Raw genomic sequence first — 24,551 nt, 5'->3', positions numbered from 1 at the left:
CCCAAATGTGGGGATATGTCACTGTCTGGGAGTTTGGATATTCTGGGTTGCTGAAAGACACATTTTCCAGATTAGGAAAGAGTTTCATTTACTTTACCTTATGAAATATACTTTAAAAGCCTTCTGTTTTGTTATCTCTAATTCCATGGGTAGGGTAAACACATCTGACAGCAATCATTTCAGTATACTCTTACAATGACCCTGTGTGGCAGATGCATCTGAATGTTTGTTCCAAGCTAGGGAATCCAGGAATGGCCAGCCCTGAGGTTTTTTTCTTACCTATGAAAAACATCTGAGCCCCTGGCCCTTCTCATGGAACACGAGCCATACCGGGGATTGAGGCCCCGAGTTTTGGGTTAAATGAAGGCTTCCAGGTGGAGGTCGTTTAGGGGGAAGGTTTTCAGTGAAAATGCTATATAAACTGCATTGTTATTTGCAAGCGGTTGTGGTTTTCCTGCCCAGCCCACCACTGCTGGACTCTGTCCCCTGTGTGTAAGATGCTAATAAAATCGTTATGTCTCGTTTGCTGGCTCTGAGTCTCTTGAACCTGGCAGCTTCCCTACCGAGGTTAATAGGGGTTCAGCACAGCACCATGTTACTCCGAAATCTTGACAACAGCTTCCCAGATATATCCATTTCTAGACAGAGGATCCAAGGATAGGGGGTAGAGATTACAATGTAATTGCCTTTCTGGTTTACATAAAGGTCTCCTAGGAGTTGTAGCCAGGAAATAATTTCCCAGGATCCAACCTTCCCAGAGTGGCTGACAGTGTTGAGCCTGTTCCCATATGGTTAAATGTGTGCTCTCCTAAGGAAGCACGAACCTGAGAGATCCTAAAACTCACTGGGACAATGAGACTAATGTGCAGTACAACACAGAGACAATGCATAATATTCTCTCTGAGGTTTATGAGCTTTCCTAACTTCTTATAGTTATTTTGGATCTACAATGAATATGCAGGAAAGATGGCCAAGGAAGGTTGCAGTTAGAAAGTGAGATGAGCCTGCTAAATGGGAAAGAGATAACTAAAAATGAATGTAGCTCAATCTTCTAGTCTTTGGTGATCCCCAGGTGCTGTGTCTTTATTAATAGTCTTATGTGAGATGAGTGGCCCTCATCCTCAGATGCACATTAGAAACTCCTGGGGAGCTATTAAAACTCCCATGTCCAGACTATACTGAGGCTAGTCACATGGGACTCTCTGGGTGTGGCATCTAGCTGCCAGTGTGTTTTAAAATTCCCCAGGTGATTCCAATATGAAGCCAAGGCTGAAAACCACTGTGCTAAGCTGTGGATAAAAGTTCATTGATCTCAGACATCTCTCCACCTGCATTGCTCCCTCTGCTTCTACCACTATTTTTTTTTTAATTCAGCAGTACTGACATGAAAAGAGCTAAGCTGTTCTTGTGGTTCAGACTGTGATACACGGAAGCACACTTTGTCTTAGTGAGTGAATGTGTTGCACTAGAAGTCAGCAAACTATGGCTTGTGGACATATTTGGGCCCACCAAATGTTTCTATATACCCGTGTGCTTAGAGTAGTTTTTACATTTTTAAATGGTTGAAAAAAATCAAAAGAAGAGTAATATTTTGTGACACATGAACATTATATGAAATTCAAATTTCAGTGCCCATAAATAAAATTTGATTGGAATTCAGGCAGCCCATTCATTCATGTACTGTCTATACTGCTTCCATGTTCTGACAGCAAAGTTGAGTAGTTGAGACAGAGATCATATGGCCCACAAAGTCAAAAATATTATCTGTACCTTTACAGAAGAGGTTTGTTGATCTCTGTGTGTATGCCAGTTTGGGGAAAAACTCTAAGTATGTTTTTCCTCTGCTCTCACAGTACTACAACAATCATCTATCATCACAGAAGTCTCCTGTGAACAAAGGTGTGGGGTTTTTCCCCACACACCAAGCAGCAGACACCAGCTGGGTGTCCTCTAATTAAATTCTGACACTATCTAAAGAGAGTGTCAGATCCCACAGGGTTAGGACTCAGACACCAAGACTGTTCTCCCCCAGACACCAGTCACAAGTCCGGGCTTTTAGAACTTCTGACCAACGGTCTTCAATTTGGGGTTCCCATGACCCCCTCTTTGTGTTTGATTAGCTGGAGTGGCTCACAGAACTCAGGGAAACACTTACATCGACCAGTTTATTTAAAAGGATATTACAAAAGATACAGATAAAGAGATGCGTAGGGTGAGGTATGGGGATAGGACTGCAGAGCTTCCATGCCCTCCCTGTGCGTACCACCCTCCTCGCACCTCCACATGTGTGGCTATCCAGAAGTTCTCTGAACTCTGTCCTCTTGGATTTTTATGGAGGCTTCATTACATAGGCATGATTGACAACCATGTAAAAATGTGGTTGGACAGAAAGTGCGTGTTCTAAACCTAGCAAGGCCTGTCTGTTCAGACTTTTCTTGGTTTCTCTGTGTAGCATTCCTTCCTCTAGGTTATGAGGCAGGGTTCTCCGGAATGAGGGTCTTTTGAACCATAATCAGGTTAGAGTCCTGCTTTGGCAGGTGAAAGAAGGACAGCAGGAGGTCAGAGACAGAGATTACGTTTTCTGAGGCCTAAAGTGACCCAACAGTATAACAAGGACTATGGAAGTTGGGAGGCAGGAACTATGGATGAAAACGTATATAAACATATATTAACACCACAGTGCCTATGCACACAGACACGCACACACACACACACACACATAGATGAGTCTATTTAAAAACAAAACTCTTTGGAGAAGCCAATACACCCAAAAGAAGTAAATTTCGGGTATTGGGTGTTTGTGTGTTAAACTTAGGCCCAATGAGCCATCATAGGATCCCTTGAAAGCAGAATTAGGGAAGCAGAGAGATGAGAAAGACGTGGAAATTCCTCAAGCAGCTTCTGTAGCTGCAACGTCCCCTGAAGCCACTGGCCTTCTATGGCTTACTCGCACATATCTTCCTTTTCCTTTTTGGAAAGAGGACAAGAGTAGTATAAGGTAGTGGGCACTCAATGAAATTGTGCCAAATGAATCCTAATGTTAATTATAGAAATAGCTTTATAATTCGACTTAATAAAACAAAAGCTGCTTTGTTTGAGGGTTTTAAAGTGTTTAGTGTTTCCTTAATGGATTTGTTCCCTTTAAGAAGACTCCCTCTAAAATGGAGGAGACAGTTACCATGAGGAAGGGACTCCAGCTGGGTATGAAGAAATAGATCTTAAGAACAGGTGGTACTCTCAACGTGAAAATATTTTTGTTTTTTAGCATCCCATTAAAATCCTGATCTAATTTCTTATTTCTAAATAATGACCAGAAGCCGTTTTGAGGAGAGAGGCCAGCAGCCATGAAAAGCCTTGGGTCAATTAGAAGTCGGGGGCAAGAAGAAAGCCAACTACCTTCCCCCATAGACACACAAAAAAGGAAGTGTTTAACAGAACTTAACTTTCAGCAACTAAATGGAACAAATACTTACTCCATACTTAGTAGTTCAGAATTGCCAACCTCTTGTTCTGAGTAGGATGTTATATTGCATATAAGAAGATAGGTATTAAGGCATCCAAAGCCATCTACATCCTAGTCCAACTTACCTCTCCATCTCCTCATCTCTTGTACACTATACTTCAATTTTTATACTCTAGAAACTCTGAACGGTTTCTTTTCAGCACACAGTCTGCTTTATGTCTATTTTCCTTTGTACTTTTTATTTCCTCTGTGTAGAATGCTCTTCCTATCTTTCTTTACCTGGCCAAGTCCTCCTCATTTCTTAAAAGCTGCTTAGGGATCACCTCAATGAAGCTTACCTGAATCCTTTGGAAGGATAAATGCCTATCTTTGGTTTTCCCATAGCACGCAGAAGATCTTTTTAAGATCGTATTACTATATTGTATTTAAATTATTTGTTTAGTTATCCCAGCCTTCCTGCTAAATTGGAAGGTCATAAAAGGGTGGAACAGTATTACTGTCTAAGAACTTCCACATTTACCATCTGGCATATATAGTACTAGGTCAATAATGTTAGCAGAGCTGTGTGTTGAATTCATTTGTATGAGTAGAATGAATAGATGAGCAAGTCACATATCTCTGCTCTTCAATGATTTGTAGAAGAAGAAAGGCTATCTATTGTATCTTAGCTACCCTGAGGATGGTAACATGTCACATAATACATATTTAGGTAGCAGTGAGTAAAAGAGCAATTTATTAAATTGGAGGAGGGGAATGTGTTAGATTTAGTTCATAGAAATAGAGCATGACAAGACAGTGAATCCATGGGAAACAATTGGAGAAACAGACAAAACAGCAAGGAGAAGGCTTCAGGCTTACAAACATTTGATCACAGGAATGAAGCATGGGTGTGGCTGAATTACTGAGCCTCCATACCTTCTCACATTATTGACATTATAATGAGGAAAGTCACACATAATATAAAGTAAACAGAAATCAGGGGCTGAACAATGGTCTGACAAACTGCACCTTTGAAGGAGGTCTGAGAGCAGTTTGGGAGGGAGGTTGTAGCAGACTCTGTCAGTGTCCCTGCCCATTTGCCTTCAGCACTCACCTCTACTCACAGAATCTTGGTGACTGGGAATACCCAGAACTCCCTACCTGAGGAGTTTTTTGACTCATGGGAGCATGGAGCCCCTGTGAACACGGCAAGTCGGAAGTGCCAGAGAGTTAGTGCCCTAGAAGCAGCTCTCAATAAATTTTGAACAAAGAGCTGCTGTAAAAATACCCCAGATTCCCTATCTCTTAACTGGATAACTCTGAGGTACATTCAGCACGGTTTTCTAGAATTGGCCAGTGAGATTGAGCTCTAGTTGCCCACAATAGCAACTGGCTTAATGACACATCCTTTTTGCCTGCCTTCCCTTCCCTGGCTCATTTCCCCTCTCTCCTGTCTCTGTTTCCTTAGACCACATCCTGAACATATTACTTACTCTTGAATCCTTATTTCAGGATTTTCTTCCAAAGGAGCCCATATCAAGTGTACATTGGTGCATATGGTGGGCAAAGGATGAGTTTAGAAAAGGATGGCTTTGAGTTCTAAATAGAAGTTTCTAGCTAAAGTTCTTTTTTTTTTTGCAACTTCAGACTGCGTATCTCCCACTGATAAGGTCACAGTATAACGAAATACTCTGGTGAATTCATGTTTCCTCTCCTGTTTTATCATGTGTCAGTTGCTCCCTGGAATTAAAATTCACTTTTCTCGGGCCACCATGGTTTAGCAAATTGCTTTAGGCTGTCAGCATTTGCTACAGCTTGTGGCTTTGATTGCCCACCCCTCGCTCCCCCTAAGGAGGGCTGAGCTTACCCAAAGGAGATTAAAATGGAAAAAAAGGAATTAGCAGTGACAAAGGAGGGAAAGGCACAGGAAGGAGGTGAAAGTAATTTTCCTTTGGAGAACAATGCTCACAGCCTTTATCCTGTTGAGTCACCGATCATTATAGAATAAAATGTACATGCTTTCAGAGATATGCTATACATTTGAACATTTTTTTAAGCCTGGTAAGGAATGGAGTTTGCTAATAGCATTAGCAACTAGCTATGTAATGTTTTATCTAATACACAAAACAGACCATTGTTGACTTTGTGGATGTGGTCCTGACTCAGAGTTAAACACTCCCACCTTGCTATATTTGAATTTCTAGTAAGAGGCTGCCACCTAATTCGCACCTTAATTGCAAAGATGTCAAGGAAAATTACATTCAGGACAGGAGAATAATTTTATTTCTGATGAAAAAGAAGGTATCATTTAGTGATAGAATGGGTTTAATAAACTCACTTTACCAAAATAATAGATATGAGGAATGGATGATTCTTTAAATTCATGATAATATCCGAAGTGCCATATTTCCTGGACAGAGAGAGAAAGAGAGAGGGGCAGTGCTTGAAATGAGGATGAGAACTAGGTAAGGGCTGGTTTGAATGGTGTGGTCTCTGCTTTTGGTGGATCACAGCCAAAGCAAAGCAGCTTGTGAAGCTTCACAGAGACTGTGACCATCAGTCCCAGACCCCCTGGAGAGCAATTAGGAATAACTGGATGAAACTGGTGTGCATGGGGTGGAGGAGTGGGAGGGCAGAAAGATGAGAACCTAGTTGGTTACGAGACCAAACAAGGTCCCACCGTCTGTTCACATTCCATGTAAATAGTGCCATATTCTCCAATGACATGATAGAAATGCTACTGAGAAACAGCATCATTCTTCCTCCATTTTCACTGAACAAAATGCATTTTAGGTTCAAAGTTCTAGTTTTACTTTGTTTTTAAAGATAACATTGTTGGCATCGCCCTCAGATTCCTTTTACCAGCTGTGCATGCTCCTCCCTAGCTCCTGAGTTCTTTTCTGCTAATGGATGTCACCTGCCACCTTCAGAGACCTTCCCTTTAGCACTGGAGCTGGAGGCCTAGAAATGCCCTGGAGTTTGTCTCCCCCTCACCCCTATAGAAGAGTTGTCAGATAAAATATAGAACTCGCAGTTAAACTTGAATTTCAGATAAAAAATAATTTTAAGTATAAGGATGTCCCAAATATTGCATGAAACATACTTATACTAAAAAACAGTTCTTAGTCTCAACTATATATACCTGGGCATCCTGTATCTTCATTTGCTAAGTCTAGAGACTCTATTCAAGGGAGGCCATGGTCAATGACTGACTGGTATAGGAGTGCAATGATCCAGCTCCTCAATGTGGAAAAAGCTCAGGGATATAGTTTATGCTCTAGAGTCTCCTACAGGATCAGGCTGAGTCCTCAGACCGCACTGGAGGTAGCACCATTGTTTAGCTTCTTCCTCTTCTCTATTCTGTCTCTCCTATTCCCTTCCTGGTTTCTCTTGGAATCACTTAATTAATAATAAATCACTTGCTTATAAATCCTTGTCTAGGGGTCTGTTTCTGGGAGAGCATGACTTAAGTTAGAGATCTTGTAAATCATACCACAGTGACAGCTCATCACAACTTTGTAGGGATTAGAAATCACTACCTTGAATAATATTGTTTATTAACTACAGCTTACATTTATTTTCCTAAAAATATTCTTTGTCTCATGTGTCAAGTCCCTAGCAACCGGTGAACATCCATTTGACAAGCTCTTCTGAGAGGCTGATAGGGCTTCTTTAATCTATTCATACTTTCCCCTGCTTTGAAACTACTGAAAAGAAATAAAGCCAACCGCACATCTGATAAAACATCATTTACACTCTTATATGATGTGAGCCTTAAAAAGGAATGCCGAAGCCCAGCTGCTCCATGAAAAGACCAATGATCCATGAAAAAATATGCATTGTAAAGGAAAAAGGGGAATTATTAGTAAGCTGGGTCAGGCAATAGACCAAAGAGACTGGGATCTTACAGTCTCTTCAGATGATGGAAGTTAAGAAAAGATGGGCTACCTCCTGCCTCAATTTTCTAAGGACTCATTTTGAAACAATGGAACTCATCTCACTGTGGCAGTCCATTAATGAGTCATCATTGTGATATATGCACGTTCAAGGGAAAGGACATTTTGCTCTATTGATCTCCTGAACATCTTTACTCACTTTCTTAGTGGCAAAACATTGTTCTTAACATGCTTAAGCCAAAGCACTCCTGGCTACAATATTCTGACTATGTGTAAGCCATTTCAGGTATTTACAATTTAAGATAAAGTCTACTTAGGGACTTTCTTTCAGCTTACAACAAGAACAAGAAGCTCCTGGGTCAATATACCAGTATTTGGTGATGCATGTCCATATGGCTTTATAGTTTTGGTTATTTATGCCTAGCAGTAGATAAGACACAAAGAGTAAACTGAGGCAGATAGAGTCCATTACGGTATAAGCACTGATACTGGAGAGCATGCCCCTTATTATTCTTGTTGAGTAACTGTAAGACATATAACTTAAAATAGCACGATCTAATTGTGTTAGGCTGGCAGCCTTTTTTTTTTTCTTTAACAAGGAACATTGGCCGGGCGCGGTGGCTCACGCCTGTAATCCCAGCACTTTGGGAGGCCGAGGCAGTTGGATCATGAGGTCAGGAGATCGAGACCATCCTGGCTAACATGGTGAAACCCTGTCTCTACTAAAAATACAAAAAATTAGCTGGGCGTGGTGGTGGGCGCCTGTATTCCAGCTACTCGGGAGACTGAGGCAGGAGAATGGTGTGAACCCAGGAGGCTGAAGGTTGCAGTGAGCCGAGATCGCGCCACTGCACTCCAGCCTGGGAGACAGAGCGAGACTCCATCTCCAAAAAAAAACAAGGAACATTGTCTTTCCTCTTTTTGTATATATTGTCTTTCTTAAATGCTAGCCTTAAGTGTTAGCCAAGGTGGCTCATCCATGGAGTCCCAGGAGGCTGAGCAAAAAGAACACCAAATTAGTTGCTTACTGTCTCTAAATAATTTTGACCACTACCATCTCAGAGTCAGGAGTCCAACTATGAAAAACAAAAATGAGATTTATTTATTTATTTTTTTTAGAGACAAGGTCTTGCTCAGTCACCCATGCTGGAGTGCAGTGGCATGATCATAGCTCACTGTAACCTCAAATTCCTGGGCTCAAGCAATCTTCCTGCCTTAGCCTTCTAAAGCATTGGGATTATAGACGTGAGCCACTGTGCCCAGCCAAAATGAGATTTTTATAGAAAGTTTTGTGGGAGACAGCATGAAGCTACCCCAAGGGAAGACAAATGAAACTATTTCAAGGATAAAGGCAACCATAGCTTAACAGTTTGTAATCATAAAAGGGAATATATCAGCATTCTTGAAAGTTTGAGAAATACTGAATACAGTATTAATATTTTGATGGGTGATAAATGACTTTATGCTTCCTTGTAATTTTTTTTTCTGTATGGTTTTACATAAAGTAACCCTTGCTTGCAGGACTGTTACAGGGACAAAAGAAACAGCTATGGAGAGTCACCATGAAAAAATAACCCAGTAATCAAAACAGTGTCCCCTCTAAGGAAATTTTTTGGTCTGCATTCTAAAATGGATTACAGGGAAGAATGCAATTCTGCTTGCATTCTTCCTAACCTAAGGAGAAAAGAAAATCTGCCAGTTGTACTATCTGGTTTAGCAGAATTACCCCAGATACAAGCAAACAAAAGGGAGTTAATAATTGGACAAACCAGTGAAATATGAGGGTGGATATGTTTTTCTCATTGCTAGCTTTGATAATACACTAATCATGAAAATAAGCCTTGACTATGCTCCAATAGGATACAGAAAATCACGCCTGATATAAAATGACTATGCTCTGGGCTATCCTTTGTGTTTCTCGTTATTTTTCTTGACAAGTGATAGATCTGTGGATAGGACATTCTCACTTGGCTCCACTGATAACCTCCTCCAGTTAGAAGAGGTGGAACTAGAAAGGAAGTGAAATTTATGAAAAAGTCTCTGAGACAATTCAAATTTAAAATTACTAATAATTTTTTAAAATCTGCAAGGAATGTATTTGACACTCAGAGGTTTCTTTTTTTCAGGAGCTTAAATAGAAAAAGCTCAAGAAGTCAATGAAAAACATTTACTTGCCCTATACATTTCCATTTGAACTGCAGCCCCAAGTGCCAGAACATGAAGTTTCATCCCTGCAGGTGACATAGGCAATTCCAATAGCTGTAATTCTAGAAGTAGGGTACATGCTTTCCATATCAACTAAAAAATATCTTCCTGAATTTTCACATTATGTGTTAGGAGTTCTCCAAGTGGTAATATTTCACAGATACCTAAAATCCCCTTATGAATGGGAATATATCAACCTTATCCTCAGGCTACATCATTGCTCAATCTGTATGACTCTTACCTGTCTGAACCAGGAGCTGACTTTAAACTCCGAAAATGTTGACCATCTAAGTCCAAGCTATAGCTCCGCCCAGTTTCAGTTTTGGGAGTTATGATTTCTCCTCTGGTTGCTGATCTGAACTTGCTAAGAAGAAATCTGAAATTATATATATGTATTTAAAATTAGATAAGAAAGAAAGCATTTAAAAATATCATTTCAAGAATACAATTTCTAGTACTTTTAATAATAAAGGATTCTTCAATAAAGCAGCCTTAGGGCTGAGAGGTTCTGGAGAGTTCCCAGTGCCTCTGCAATACAGTATCAAAGGTGATAATGGGGAAGGTTATGCCATTCTCTCAAGACCATACCACTTGCTGGTAGGTCACTACTAAGCAACAGACTGCCTACTCTGAGCACTCAGCACTGTCACCTGAGAAAGAAGATGCATTACCTGAGTTGGGCCTGTTTGCAGGAATAGTGAGAATAGAGAGCTTGAACTCGCTTTGCTCAGAGAGGGGAGCCAGGATGATCCTCTTGGACAAACTGAGGTAGCTACTTATTAGACTGCAGCTCCATGAGAGCAGTGACTCTGCCTTTCTTGTTCCTTGATAGATTTCCTGAGCCTAGAATGATGCCTGGCTCATACTGGAATCCAACCAACTCTTGTGGAACGAACGACTAAACTCATCTTTATTATCTTCCATGACATTTATTCTTGTGCCTCATGTTGGATAAAATCTGATTATATTCCCATTTCACTAAATTATTTGGGGTTTAAGCAGAAACAGCCTTTTAGGAACTTAAAGTCCTGATCCAGGATACCGTGTGCCCAAAACATGGATGTCTCCAAATGTACTTAAATAACAAAATCAAAGCTATATTCCTTTTTGTAATGGCATTGGGAGATACACTTCATTTACATTCTACAGTTTTCTAGAGGAAAAAATGGATTCCAAAGGTACTGGCACAATCTTAATAGAATCTGCCATGTTGTCTCTGTTTCAAAGACTCCTGGAATAGTGTCATTGTCAAAGCATCTGAAGCTTTAATCTACTGGAAAATTACATTTTTCTTTAGTGAGAATAGCACTTAATATAATGTCAAGGTATGCTGCTCTGAGAACCACCTCATGCATGTCCTCTACTTAAGGTATCTCCTCTGCCTGGAGTCACTCTTCCTCCATTTTGTGATCCTGAACCCCATTTATCTCCTCCTGAAATCTCATGTACAATTTGATGTCTTTCTGGATGGCTCCTATACTCAACTGGCACTTATTATCTACCTACTTATTTATATGTACTCAGTAATTTATTACCTTAGGATATCTCTTTTGGTGAACACCCTCCTCTGCTTTAGAAAGGCTTTTAGGAAGCTCACATTGCCATCTTAAATTTTCCTGCAATTCTTTTATACTTAGCAACTTTTCAGGTGTGTACCTTTTCTCCCCAAATAGATGTTATATTCCTTGATGACTGAGAACAATCAGAACCTAAGGCTCAGCCCAGTGCTATAATGGTTTCAATGATTCAGAATTTGCATAATTGATTGTGATGGTGAGTTAGTTACTGTCTCCTATCTCCAAGTCCACTATTCTGTAACCTACTCTATGATGCCTGAGCTGGCGTCTGCAAATGACAACTCCTAGAGGCATTTGTGGGCTCTGAGTTACTTATTCAATCAAGCCACTGATTGTTTTTGATGAGTCAGGTGCCATGCTAGATACTGCAACACAGAAGCAAAGAAACCACTGGTCTACCACTAAAGAAGCTTACAATTAAGTGTGTGCATGTATGTGTGTGTGTGTGTGTTGAGGGGGTGTCAGAGTGCAATATGATTGGTGGTGCAAAGGCACAAAGCATTGTGGGTGACCCAAAGAATGATAAATGAACTCAAGATGGTAGGAAGGATCAATACATAGGATAGGATACACAGGATACTCTAGGCTATCTTTCCAACTCGTCTCTGCTCATCAATGAAAACATGGTTCGTCATGAGTGCTTGAGTTAGATGACATTCAGATTGTATTCCCACTGACAGCCCAAGATTCTAAAAGAACCCTAGACATTTTATACAGCCAGATAAAGCTTCTAACACTAGCGCCATCTCACTTTGCATTTTACTGAGAGAATGAAGCAATGCTGTCTGGAAAGGACCATAAAGTTAGCCAGGCATGGTGACACACAACTTATAGTACCAGCTACTTGGGAGGCCAAGGCAAGAGGATTGCTTGAGCCCAGGAGTTCAAGGCCAGTTCAGGCAACATAATGAGACCCCTCCTCAATAATAATAAAAAAGCAGAAAGGACCATAAAATGACTTGGTGCACATTAGAACTCTCACTACTTCAGTCACAAAAACTGGCCAATAGCTGCCTGAGAAACAAAAACTGAAAAATGCAGTTTCCTTTTGGTCCTTATAGCCTATATTTTGGGATCCACTTTTCTCCCTTGAAAGAAACTTTTTGCTCCCTTATGTACCTCCCATTCCTATTCTCAGTACTTGACATCTATATTCTGTATTCATTTACTGAACTAAGTTACTGTGGTGGCCAAATGTGACTTTTTTTCTTAAGGAAGCCTGAATTTTAAGTAGGGAATATGATGCTTTAAGCTCAATTAATAAATCTTTATTTTGGATAAAATTATGTATCAGCACACAGGTTGGAGGGGAGGAGTATTGACATTGTACAACAGAAATTGTTGTCACCTCTTTATAGATTGGCCCTGGCATGAAACTTTCTACTTATAAGTAAAGGGAACCACATAGTGCAAGACCGGATATGTCAAATGAAAGGAAAACTCTTCTGTGCTTAGGTCAGACGGGACTTTTATTTACTTATTGAAAATTATTAAAACTGCATTTCCTGAGGAGAATGATAAGAAAGTGTTACTTTGTTTGAGTCTCTGACCTCCTCTGGGTCACTGAAGTGACATCAAACTTGAAAAATTAAGGAGTCTTCATTTCAGAGGGTTCTGGAATAAAGATCAAAAATTCCCTCAGAAAGACCATGTCTTACCCCTTTCTCTTGGGCCCATCATGGCTGGTCTTCTTCCCAGCAACAGGTGAAGTGTCTGACTTTTCCGCATCCTGGCGGATTTGCTCTTGGCTCTGTACTTCTTCAGCTCCTCATTAACAAACAATCAGAAGAGAAATTTACATACAAAATGGCCAGAAATGAGAGCAAATTTATATTCCTCTTTCACTTTCCCAGATTAGCTCAGGGCAAGGAAGTCTATAATAATTGGCAATGCCATTCCCATCCCAAGTTTTTCTGTCACACAGTTAGTTCTAATTTGTTGAGTGTTCTAGAGTTAACTGAAGACAAAGATCCTGGACTCGTCTGTGGGAGGTTTACTGAGATAACCTTTCTAGGGATGACTGCATCAGCCTTCTGCTGATATTTTTAGAGCAGGGGAACATGGTCTCCTAAGATCTCCAAATCCCTGGAGACTGAGTTCTAGCATGAGGTTATAGAAATGATGTCCTAATTTCTGGGCATATAAGCCACACTTCCTGGGAGGGTGGGCATCTGTGCGAATATATTGTGACTTGAGGAACTGCCCACATTCTGGAAGGTACTGAGGTTTGAGTGGAAGAAGAGGCCATGGCTGACTGCCTAATTCTAACTGTACTCCACACCATCTCTCTGTAGTATCAGATCTGTGTGACCCATGTGGAAAAGTCTTTCCTTGCTAGTGCCACACCCAGAAGTACCACTGGAATCAGTTCCAAGCCTTCTCGCCATATGTGCCAGACTTAAATACAAGGGCACTTGTCTCCTCTGGATGAAAGATGAGATAAGCCTAGAAACAGGCTGAAAGATGTTTGTTCTGCTTTTACTACACCATATATGAGAAACATGCTCCCAATCACAAGGTTTACTCCATCTTTAACTAACTAAATTGTAGTTTGAATGCACCAAAAAGCACCGTCAAGGTAGAGTGTTATTTTCATTTGGTGCCAGTATTCATTCAGTAAGACTATGCATTTCAAGCCATTTAGCATCTCTAGCTCCTTCCCACCAAATGCCATTGACTCACCAGTCATTGTGACAACCAGAAATGCCCCCCTTGCCTTTCCAAATGCTCCCATTTTGAGGGAGGGAGGCAAGGTACACATTATCAATCCTTCATTAAGAACCACTGGATTTAAAAAGTAACATTGAAAGGAAATCGGAAATAAATATTGTTGAAAAATCAAGGATTGCTTTCACAATGTGAATCATTTAATTCATCTGTTTTATGTTACTTTAAATAAGTGTTTAGTAAAATATTGGATGTGCATTCAGAAAGAGAACTGTCTATGATGGAGACAAATGGTTTCTTTGAAAATCTTAGTAGGTGAGATATATGGAAAATCACTGTGAATTTTGTTTTCTACTGACTTCCTCTTGTCTTGTATGAATTACGTATTTAGATTTCATGCTACCAAGTTGTGAAATGACCTAAGGGATTCAGGAAACTCATTTGTGCTGATTAACTACATAACATAGAGAAGTTATTTAGTTAGCCAAATGAAGATGAAAACAGCTGTGAAACCACATAATTGCTTTAATTACCTGGACTTCTTCTTAAAATGGACTGTCGGACAACATCAGTGCCGAGAACATTGACTTGCTTGAAACGTTTTGCCTTTTCTTCAAAAAACCACTCACCAGTTATAATCCTTAGCTGCCTACTCAAGGGAAAAGGGAAGAGCATTGAAATTCAATTATTTAGCCACATAATTAACTCTCAAAAATCCCTAATAAACCGAAAACAGCTAATTATTTATAAAGTTTATCTCAATCTCTGGAGTATTTTATGGTGATAATAATAGCCAGTATTAATTGAATGTTTACTATCTGCTAGGTACTTGCTAATTGCAGCTCATACTTCATATATTTTTATCCACATAGCAACTTTATGTAAACACTATTATCCTAATTTTATAGATGAGGAAATTGGGACTTAGAGCAATAAAATAATGTGCCTCATATCACACAGCTGGTAAGTAGTAGAGCCAGTATCCCATCCCAATAAGTTTGACCTGGGGCTCAAGTTCTTAACCACTGCATTAGTGGATAAGTGACCTTCAATGCAAGCAATAGGGATCAAGTAAAGGTTTTGAATGAAAAAGAGGTCATGATCAGACTCTGTGATCAGACTCATGATCAGATCTCTGTGATGAAAAGATTCTTTGATATAACATGTACAGTGGGTTAGACTGATGAGAGAATAGGATAAAGAGACAGGTTGGCCATTGTAATAGTCCAGGAGACAGATGATGGCACCCATGCTAGAGCAATGGTAAGACTAAGAGAGGGGTAATAAATTCAGATCGTAGGTGGTGGAAGTGCTTGCCTGGATTTGGTAATAAATTCAATGTTAAAGATGGGAAAGAAGGATCCTTGAATAGTCACGCCCATCTTTTAAGCCCTACCTGCAATGGCTACGTGAAATCACCTCCATCTTCCCTCCTGAAATACTTATAATCCTCTTCTTTGTCTGCACTTCTCCCATTACTTATAGCGTCCTTCGGTATTATTTCTACCCTCTCATGTCTACTGGGTTGTAAATGCTCTGAGAACTGATTTCTGTCTGCTTCGTCTTTTTTTTTCCATAGTACCTACAAGAAAGTCTTTCACAGACCATGATCTCAATTAATGTTTTTCAAATGAATGGCTGACTACTCTCCCATAATTTTAACACATTGCCCTTCTTTTCGTATCCTCATAGTTCTCATTATTATCAGTGAAATTAGGGCAGGGACCTTGGCTGTGTTGTTCACCATTTCTAGGAGCAGTAACTGGCACTCAGGAAATATTTGTGGAATGAATTAGAATACCTGGAATTCAACCTATAGTAGTTATGCTGCTATAAAAGTCCTTTTCTGGCATATCACAAGGATTTTAACAGCTGTAGAAGTCATTCGGTAGACTAAATATATTTCTAATTAAAAATTAAGAAATGACTTTAGCTGATTAGGTGATCACTACTGTCCCAAAACCTCTATGGGGCATGTTCTGAAAATAGTAAATAGGACTATGTAACTAGGGTAAAGGATTTGTGGAGAATTCTATTGAAAAGTGGAGTTAAAAGGTAGGATTTGGGGTCAAATATTTGAATGCTGAGGTAAAGAGGTGGAGTGTCATTCCAGCAGTTTTTCTAAAGTTCAGATTGAATCACATAATCTCTGGATAAATATATGAAGAAGAGAGAAACCAGAGGTAGGCAGGCAAATTAGAAAGTTAAACAATAAAGAGGATAGAAAATGATGAAGATGCAAATCAGGGTATCATGGAGGTGAGGAGTAAAGGGAAAGACCCATACACTTGGGCCATTGAGAATGAGAATCAGTAAGAATTGGTGACATGTCTGATATGGTGGCTGAGGAAAAGCAACTGAGAGTCAAATAGGCATTTCAAGCCCCAGGGTATTATATCCATTTGATTCAGCAACTTATTGGACTTGAAAATCAATAGCTGGATCTCAAATAGAAAAGTCACTCTAGAAAAATATGTCAACTTGTTCCCCAATTATCCTGAAATCTGCTTGTTCAGCAATTATCCTGAAATCTGCTTCGGAATCTGAGGCAAAGGTAAATTATATATGAAACACAATTCCACTACTGGCAAAAAAGTGAAAATGTTAACCTTGGAGAAAAGTATTCATTGAAAGGTAAGACCACAATTTGTCTATCATAGATTTACTCCCAAGTGGCTATATTACCGATTGAGAAGCCCAGACTATTGGATAAGCTCCATAACAGTAACTATATAAAATACGCTTATGGAATACGGTCAAATCTAAGATATAACCTACCAAAACCAAAAGCTTGAATGGGTTAAGTTATTTCTGGATACATTTCAAGTGATCTATAGACTTATGTATCACAGTGTTGAAAATCCAGGTGACAATTGTGGTATTCTAAATTCGAAAGATGTCTCCTGTTTCTTGGCTATTCAATCAAACACCAATCCAGGTGCTGATGTGATCAGACATTACAGATGGAATTAGGTTACTAATTAGCTGACCTTAAAATAGTGAGATTATCCTAGATTATCCATATGGGCCCAAAGCAATCACATAAGCCCTTAAACACAAAGGAAGAAGAGGAAGTCGGTAAAGACACTGCAGAATGGAAAGTCAGATTGCAAATATGAGAAAGATTTTATGTGCTGAGAAAGCTCTGAGGTGTAGAGGTCCACAGGCAATGACTGGAAAGTGAGACCTCTATCAGCTAAGAATGGCTTTCCGTGAACAGTCAACAAGGAAATGAGCACCTCATTCTGACAGCCACAAGGAACTGGATTCTGTCCACAAGAATGAGCTTGGAAGTGGATTCTTCCCAGAATCTCTTTATAGAAAAAAGAGCTCAACTAGCCAACACCTTGATTTCAGCCTTATAGAACCTGGAGTAGAGAAACGAGTCAAACTCGTTTGAGCTCCAAAACTGTGAAATAATACATTTGCATTGTTTTAAACTGCTAAGCTATGGTAATAGTTAAGGTGGCAATAGAAAACTACTATGATAAGTTAACATAGAAATATATTTGTTCTAATATTCAACTCAGGAAATTGCATAGGTTGTAAGAAGATGAATAAGGAAAATTCAGAAACAATAGGGAAAAGGTAGGCACACTATGGCCCATGGGTCAAATTCACCCCATCATCTATTTTGTACAGCCTGCAAGCTAGAAACGATTGTTACATTTTTAAATGGTTGAAAAAATCAAAATAAAAATACTTAATGACATGTGAAAAGTATATGAAATTCAAATTCAGGGTGTATAAATAGGGTCTTCTAAAAAATAATTTCAACTTTTATTTTAGATTCATGGGGTACATGTACAGGTTTGTTACGTGGGTATATTGTGTGAGGCTGAGGGTTGGGGTATAAATGATCCTGTCACCTAGGTACTGAACATAGTATCCAATAGGTAGTTTTTCAACCCTTGCCCCCACCCGCAGGAGTCCACAGTGTCTATTGTTGCCATCTTTATCTCCATATGTACCCAATGTTTAGCTCCTACTTATAAGTGAGGACATGCAGTATTTGGTTTTCTATTCCTGCATTAATTCGCTTAGGATAATGGCCTCCAGCTGCATCCATGTTGCTGCAAAAGATATGATTTCATTATTTTTTTGGCTGCATAGTATTCCATGTTGTATATGTACCACAATTTCTTGATCCAATCTACTGTTGATGGGCACCTAGGTTAAGTCTATGTCTTTGCTTTTGTGAATAGTGTAGCTGTGAATATATAAGTACATGTGCTTTTGTAGAATGACTTTTTTCTCCTTTGGGTATATACCCAGTAATGGGATTGCTGGGTTGAATGGTATAATAGTTTTGTTTTTAGTTCTTTGAGAAATCTCCAAACTGTTTTCCACAGTGGCTGAACAAATTTACATTCCCACCAACAATGTATAAGCATTTCCTTTTCTCCACAACCTCACCAGCATCTGTAATTTTTTGACTTTTTAATAATAACCATCTGACTGGTGTGAGATGGTATTTCATTGTGTTTCTGAATTGCATTTCTCTGATGATTAGTGATGAATATTTTTTTCATATGCTTGTTGGCTCCTTGTATATCTTCTTTTGAGATGGGTCTGTTCATGTCCTTTGCCTACTTTTAAATGGGATTATTTGCTTTTTTGCTTGTTAACTTTATTACAGATTATGGATATTAAACATTTGTTGGATGCATAGTTTCCAAATAGTTTCTCCCATTCTGTGGGTTGTCTGTTTGCTCTGTTAGTTTCTTTTGCTGTGTAAAAGCTTTTTAGATTAATTATGTCTCATTTGTCAATTTTTGTTTTTATTGTAATTACTTTTGAGGAATTAGTAACAAATTATTTGCCAAGGCTGATATTCAAAATGGTATTTCCTTGGTTTTCTTCTAGGATTTGTATAGTTTGAGATCTTACACTTAAATATTTAATCCATCTTGAGTTAATTTTTGTATATAGTGAAAAATAGGGGTCTAGTTTCATTCTTCTGCATGTGGCTAGCCAGTTATTCCAGCACCATTTATTAAATAGGGAATCCTTTATTCATTGATCATATAAATAAAGTTTTATTGAAAGATATCCATGCTCAATTGTTTATGTGTTGTCTTTGGCTGCTTTTGCGCTACAATTGCAAAGCTGAGTAGTTGCAGTGGTAGACCACATAGCTCTCAAAGCCTAAAATATTTACTCTCTGGTGTTTTATTTAAAACAAGAAGAGTTTTTAACTTCTGCAGGAGGCAAAGAGTACACAAAAATAAATAAGAACAAGGAGGAATACTATAGTTCAGTGACTAAAAATCGCTAAATAGTGGCATGCCAAGGCCTTAGATCTTTTTTTTTTTGATATGTTCTTTGGATGTGAGATGGAGTAGATAGCATACTGACAGCAGTTTCATGTGTGACAGAAGAAAGTGGACACATCCAGTTTACATTCTCCAGGAAATGGGCCTCCATATCTCTTTTACCACGTATGCTTAGAGCTGCCAACACCTAACACAAATAAGATCTTCCCAGAATTGTTAGTCATTACCTCTTGCTACCCTTGGAGAATAATAACTATAAGTCTTGTATTTGTTCAACTCAGTTAATGCACTTGAGTCATTTGTCATTTCAGAGAAAATATCAGAACAGATTGTTGAGATTATGCCTTTGTCACCCTCTCAGGTGTTGGGTCTTGTCAGGAGGCAGACAGAAACCTTGGTAGAACAGGAAACTAATACTTAGTGAGTGCATATCAGTCACCAAGTAATAGGCTAGTCACTTTATATATGGTATCTCTAATTCTCATTATAAGCAATGAAGCATCTATTACTATTACCAATTTACAGACAAGGAAACTAAAGCTCACATAGGTTAAACAATTTGCCCAAAGTTATAAAGGTATTATGTCAGAGACAGGATTTGTATTGAAATCCCAAATGCTTTATATTTGGAAAAATTGTCTGAAAAGAACTCATACTTGTCAGCTATAACAGGGCTTTGAGGAAGGGTGAAAACCTGTAGAGTCCAAGGAATAACAAACATAGCATTGCATATGATTTGTTGTGATTGTAGGGTGTGTGTGCGCGTGTGCATGTTTGTGTGTTGAGGGTAGAGTGGTAAGAATACAGAAGGGGTAAAAGACAAAAGAAAATAAAAATGCCACCCACCATAAAATTTGTATCCCTCTCTGTCATGTCAATCTAGTATTTGAAAAACACAAGACTTGACATAGACTCTATGCACTCTAAGTCATACTCTGAAGAATGGGCTTGATTAAAATCACAGTGAGCTATACTTACTTGTGAATAATGGTTACTGACAATTCAGGATTTGCTAGGTCCTGGTTTTCTTTAACACTAAACCTCTGGGACTTTTCAAGCCTTCACTTGGAAGCTTATATGAATGTAAAATCAAATTAAATTATCTATAGTTTTACAGGGGAAAATAGGTAATCTTATCTTAAAAAAGAATAATGACCAAAAGATTCATTTTGCTCTTTTGTTTTCTATTAACTCCTGGAGACATCTGCAACAAGATATGCTTATTAGATATTCTGAGATAAGATATTAGTTCCCTTCTATTTTTCATAAGGAAACTAATTCAAATTTTTTATACATTTATTAATTACACAGCAATTTTTTTTGAGAGTCTCACTCTGTCACCCAGGCTGGAGTGCAGTGGCATGCTCTCAGCTCACTGCAACCTCCACCTTCTAGGTTCAAGCGATTCTCCCACCTCAGCCTCCCGAGTAGCTGGGACTATAGGCATGCCCCATCACACCCGGCTAATTTTTGTATTTTTAATAGAGATGGGTTTTCACCATGTTGGCCAGGCTGGTCTCAAACTCCTGACCTCAAGTGATCCGCCCACCTCTGCCTCCCAAAGTGTTGGGATTACAGGCGTGAGCCACCACGCCTGGTCTATACAGCAAATATTTATTGCATTTCTACTATGTGTCAGGCCCTGGGCTAAGGCTAAGAATACAGAGGTGAAGAAGACAAACAAGGACCTTGTCCATACGAAGATGCTGGTGTACATTTATTCCTTTCTTCCTTTCCAAGCAGGAAAAGTGAAAAGAAATCCCTAGACACATTATGGTGAAACTATAGAGCACTACAGACAAAGGGAACATCTTAAAAGTAGCTAGGAAGGCAAAAGGAAACCTACAAAAGAACCACAATTAGCACAACAGTTGATTTTTAATAGCAACGATGAAATCCAGAAACCAATGATACATCTTCAAAGTGCTGGGAGAAAATACTATCAATCTAGAATTGCATATCCACAGAAATCACTGTTCACAAATGAGGAAGAAATAAAGAAATTTTCAACAAAATGAAAACAGATAATTTATCACCAAATAGATTCTCACTAAAGGAACTTTTAAAGACTATACTTCAGGAGGAGGTAAAATAGGTCTGCAGTATAAAAAGAAATGGTGAACAATGAAATTGATAAAATATATAAAAATCTAAACAAACATTGATTTATAAAGAAAAATGAGATGACATAAAAGTGTTGGATTATACAATAAGAAATGTCTAAAACAAAGGACAAAAATCATGTATCAGCCAGGAAAATAATATTTAGAGTTCAAGAATACCAAGCTTCTTTTAGCTATTGATTTGCAAAGTTAAGTATAAATGTTATAATTTCCAGGGTAACCACTGAAAATGAAAAAAGCATATAATACGAATACCAGTAGAAAGGATAACATGGGATGAGAAAAATACACTTTAATGAATCTACAGATAAAATAAATAAATGCAAATATTTCAGGAATCACAATGATAATAGAAATAAATGTAAATATTGCAGTAATCAGTGAGTACAGACTAAGCTCTATAATTTAAGAAACAATATTATGAGATTAAATATTAAAAATTATATCGTATATATATCAGGTATATGTATATACAGCACATATATAATGTATATAGCATATAAGTATAACAAGTATTAAAATACATATAACATATACTATATTTTAGAATAACATATATGCCACATAAAAGAGACTCACCTTAAACATACAGACACAGAAAGGTTTAAAGTAAATGTTGGAAAAACATGTATGCAGCTATTAACCAAAAGAAATTTGATGTAATTGTATTAATAACAGAAAAAATAGCCTTCAAAGCAAAAACATATTTAGAGATGAAGGGAAGCATAAAGAATACCTCCAAATTAATAAAGAAAAGACCAGCACCTAAAATAAAATTGTGCAATACACATAAATACTCATATCACAGAAAAAGAACCACAAAAAGCTAATAAATATATGAAAAGCTGCTCAACCTCATACTTAAGCAGTAAAATGCAAATTGAAACTATAGGGAGATATTCCTTTGTATCTATAGGTTTGGAAAAAATAAAAAATGTTCATGAAGGCAAGTATTGGTAAGATCATGAAGTAAAGGAAACACTTATACAATGCTAGTGGGGTTTTAATTGGTATAACCACTATAAAAAAGAATTTAACATTATCTTGTCAAGCTGAAAATGCTCATACCATTTGGTGTGCAATTTCATTCCTAGATGCACAACCTGCAGTAGTCTTCTCAAGCATTTTTAGCAGAGATCACAATAAGAAATACATTTTATGTCACAATTCAGAAAATAAATACACACACGTATAAGTATACACATACACACACACACATATATATATATGTATATCTATACTGACATTTTCTACTCCACTTTTTTTTAATGTTAGTTACTACCCACCAATGGGTCATGATCCACAGATTTAAAAATCCCACCACTTGTTTTTAATGCTAGTTACTACCTACCAATAGGTCATGATTCACAGATTTAAAAATCCCACCGTTGAGTGTGCACACTCATACATGTTTGTCAGGCCATATGTATAAGAATGTCATGGCAGCATTTTTTGGTAAAATTATAAACTGAAACAATCTAAATGTCTATTGACCAGAAAATAGATGCACTAAGGGAATGTAACAACAGTGTAGATGAACGTAATATTATTCACACGAACATGGATGAATTTTACAAACATGTTGTTGAGATAAAAACAACACAAAAGAATACAGGTAGTATGATTTCCATTTCCATAATATTCAAAAATACAAAACTAGAAAACATATTACTTAGAGACACATCCAAATGCAGTAAAACCATAAAGTAAAGCAAGGGAATGAAAAATACAAAACAAGATGTTCTAATTCTTAGACTGGGTAACGAATACGCAGGGGCTATTTTTATTATTGTTTAAACCATATGTATTATAGAGTATCTTGGATATGTACTATATTTTTAGATTTAAAAATCTTTCTAGTTTATATAGCTGTTAAGGTACCATACTCACAGTGAACACCTCATTCTATACAAGCGTGGAGGCACTTGTATATAATTGGTAGGTGATGCAAAATAGCATGTCAAGGGACTAAAAATAACTTCTTGCCATTCAAAAAATCTTTGGGTAAATGTGGGACTACTCCAATATGAATCTTTCCCTTGTAGCTGCACTATGAAAATTTGCTAAATTAGAGGTGATTTTGAAATGACCTACGTGGCAATTACCAATACTCACTCATCAGGCCAAAGATGACCAGATGTTTGTCCCACCTATGGACAAACATGTTGAGATTTTTGCCCATAACAATGAAAAAAAAAAAAAAAACCCACATACCATGAGGAATCATGGAGAGTCTCAGTAAGAGGGCACTTGAAATGATTTACTATAGGATTTGGGTTTATGTTAGTAATTTTTGGGAGAGTTCGATGGAGCAGGGATTTTCTCTGGATTAAGCGATGTCAGAGAGTGGGGACAATTCTATCATTGGTATCTCGATAAATTTTATTTAGAAGGATGGCAGACTAATGCTAGGCTAAAGCTCTGATTGGTAAGAAAGTAGGAGGTTATTCACATTAGTCAAGAAATGGGGACGTTTGGTAATTTGCGGTTTCAACAGTCACCTTGTTTTCATCTATGCTTAGATAAGATTATAAAGTGTTCTTGTTTTGTTTACTTTATTATTGTTGTAGAATGATCTTGTGGGATTCTGGTACGCTGAGACTGCTTGATGTCCAACAGGATAACAGTATGGCCTACCTGTAAGTGCAAGACCAGCTCTTAACATCAAAGGACTAGGTTTGTCAGTGTGAGCCCAGTTTCCAGATGTCAGGGGCTGTATTTCTCTTTCTTATAACAAAGGTGTATACATTGTCTTCTGCACTCTGTGTATGTTCCATCCATCAGTATTATCTTTTTCGAAATGTATTTTACTGATAAACACTCAATATTTTTCATCTATTTCAGTTATATTTTATCCATTGCAGTAATCATTACCAATTAATCAAAAATAAAAATATCAGAGTCTTCTTAATTTAAAAAGACAAAGATTCTTACAAGGACACATAGCATGGTAATATGTTGCAACATAGCATGAATATAAGATCAGCCCATCAATGCCATATTAGAAGTATTTCATGTTTTGGCGGGACACAGTGGCTCACACCTATAATACCAGCACTTTGGAAGACTGAGGAGGGTGGATCACCTGAGGTCAGGAATTTGAGACCAGCCTGGCCAACTCAGTGAAACCCCATCTCTACTAAAAATACAACAAAATTAGCCGGGTGTGGTGGCACATGCCTGTAGTCCCATCCACTTGGGAAGCTGAGGCAGGAGAATCACTTGAACCTGGGAGGCAGAGGCTGTAGTGAGTCAAGACTGCGCCACCGCACTCCAGCTTGGGGGACAGAGCAAGACTTCGTCTCAAAAAAAAAAAAAAAAAAGAAAAAAGAAAAAATATTTCATGTTTTGTTCCAACTCATGTT

At 38.2% G+C, this 24,551-nt stretch overlaps 1 protein-coding gene across 12 annotated transcripts in view; it reads right to left on the bottom strand.

Moving 5' to 3' along the window:
• SYTL5 (synaptotagmin like 5) overlaps window positions 1–24,551 on the bottom strand; it is a 242,611-nt gene that overhangs the window by 42,960 nt on the left and 175,100 nt on the right. For 8 of the 12 annotated variants that reach the window (XM_063660109.1, XM_063660115.1, XM_063660108.1 and 5 more), the window contains 3 exons: window positions 14,321–14,436; window positions 12,779–12,887; window positions 9,785–9,919 (listed from right to left, as the gene is read on the bottom strand). In XM_063660109.1, the coding sequence (XP_063516179.1) occupies window positions 9,785–9,919; window positions 12,779–12,887; window positions 14,321–14,436 (360 nt within the window). Of the gene's footprint in view, window positions 1–9,784; window positions 9,920–12,778; window positions 12,888–14,320; window positions 14,440–24,551 lie in introns of all 12 variants that reach the window. The other 4 variants (XM_063660116.1, XM_063660117.1, XM_054473201.2 and 1 more) reach the window with 2 other exon arrangements.

This window comes from Pongo pygmaeus, chromosome X (genome assembly GCF_028885625.2).
Source record: "Pongo pygmaeus isolate AG05252 chromosome X, NHGRI_mPonPyg2-v2.0_pri, whole genome shotgun sequence".
Taxonomy (NCBI): Eukaryota; Metazoa; Chordata; class Mammalia; order Primates; family Hominidae; genus Pongo; species Pongo pygmaeus.
The sequence above is the reverse complement of the archived record's forward strand: the minus strand, read 5'-3'. Positions and strand labels throughout refer to the sequence as shown.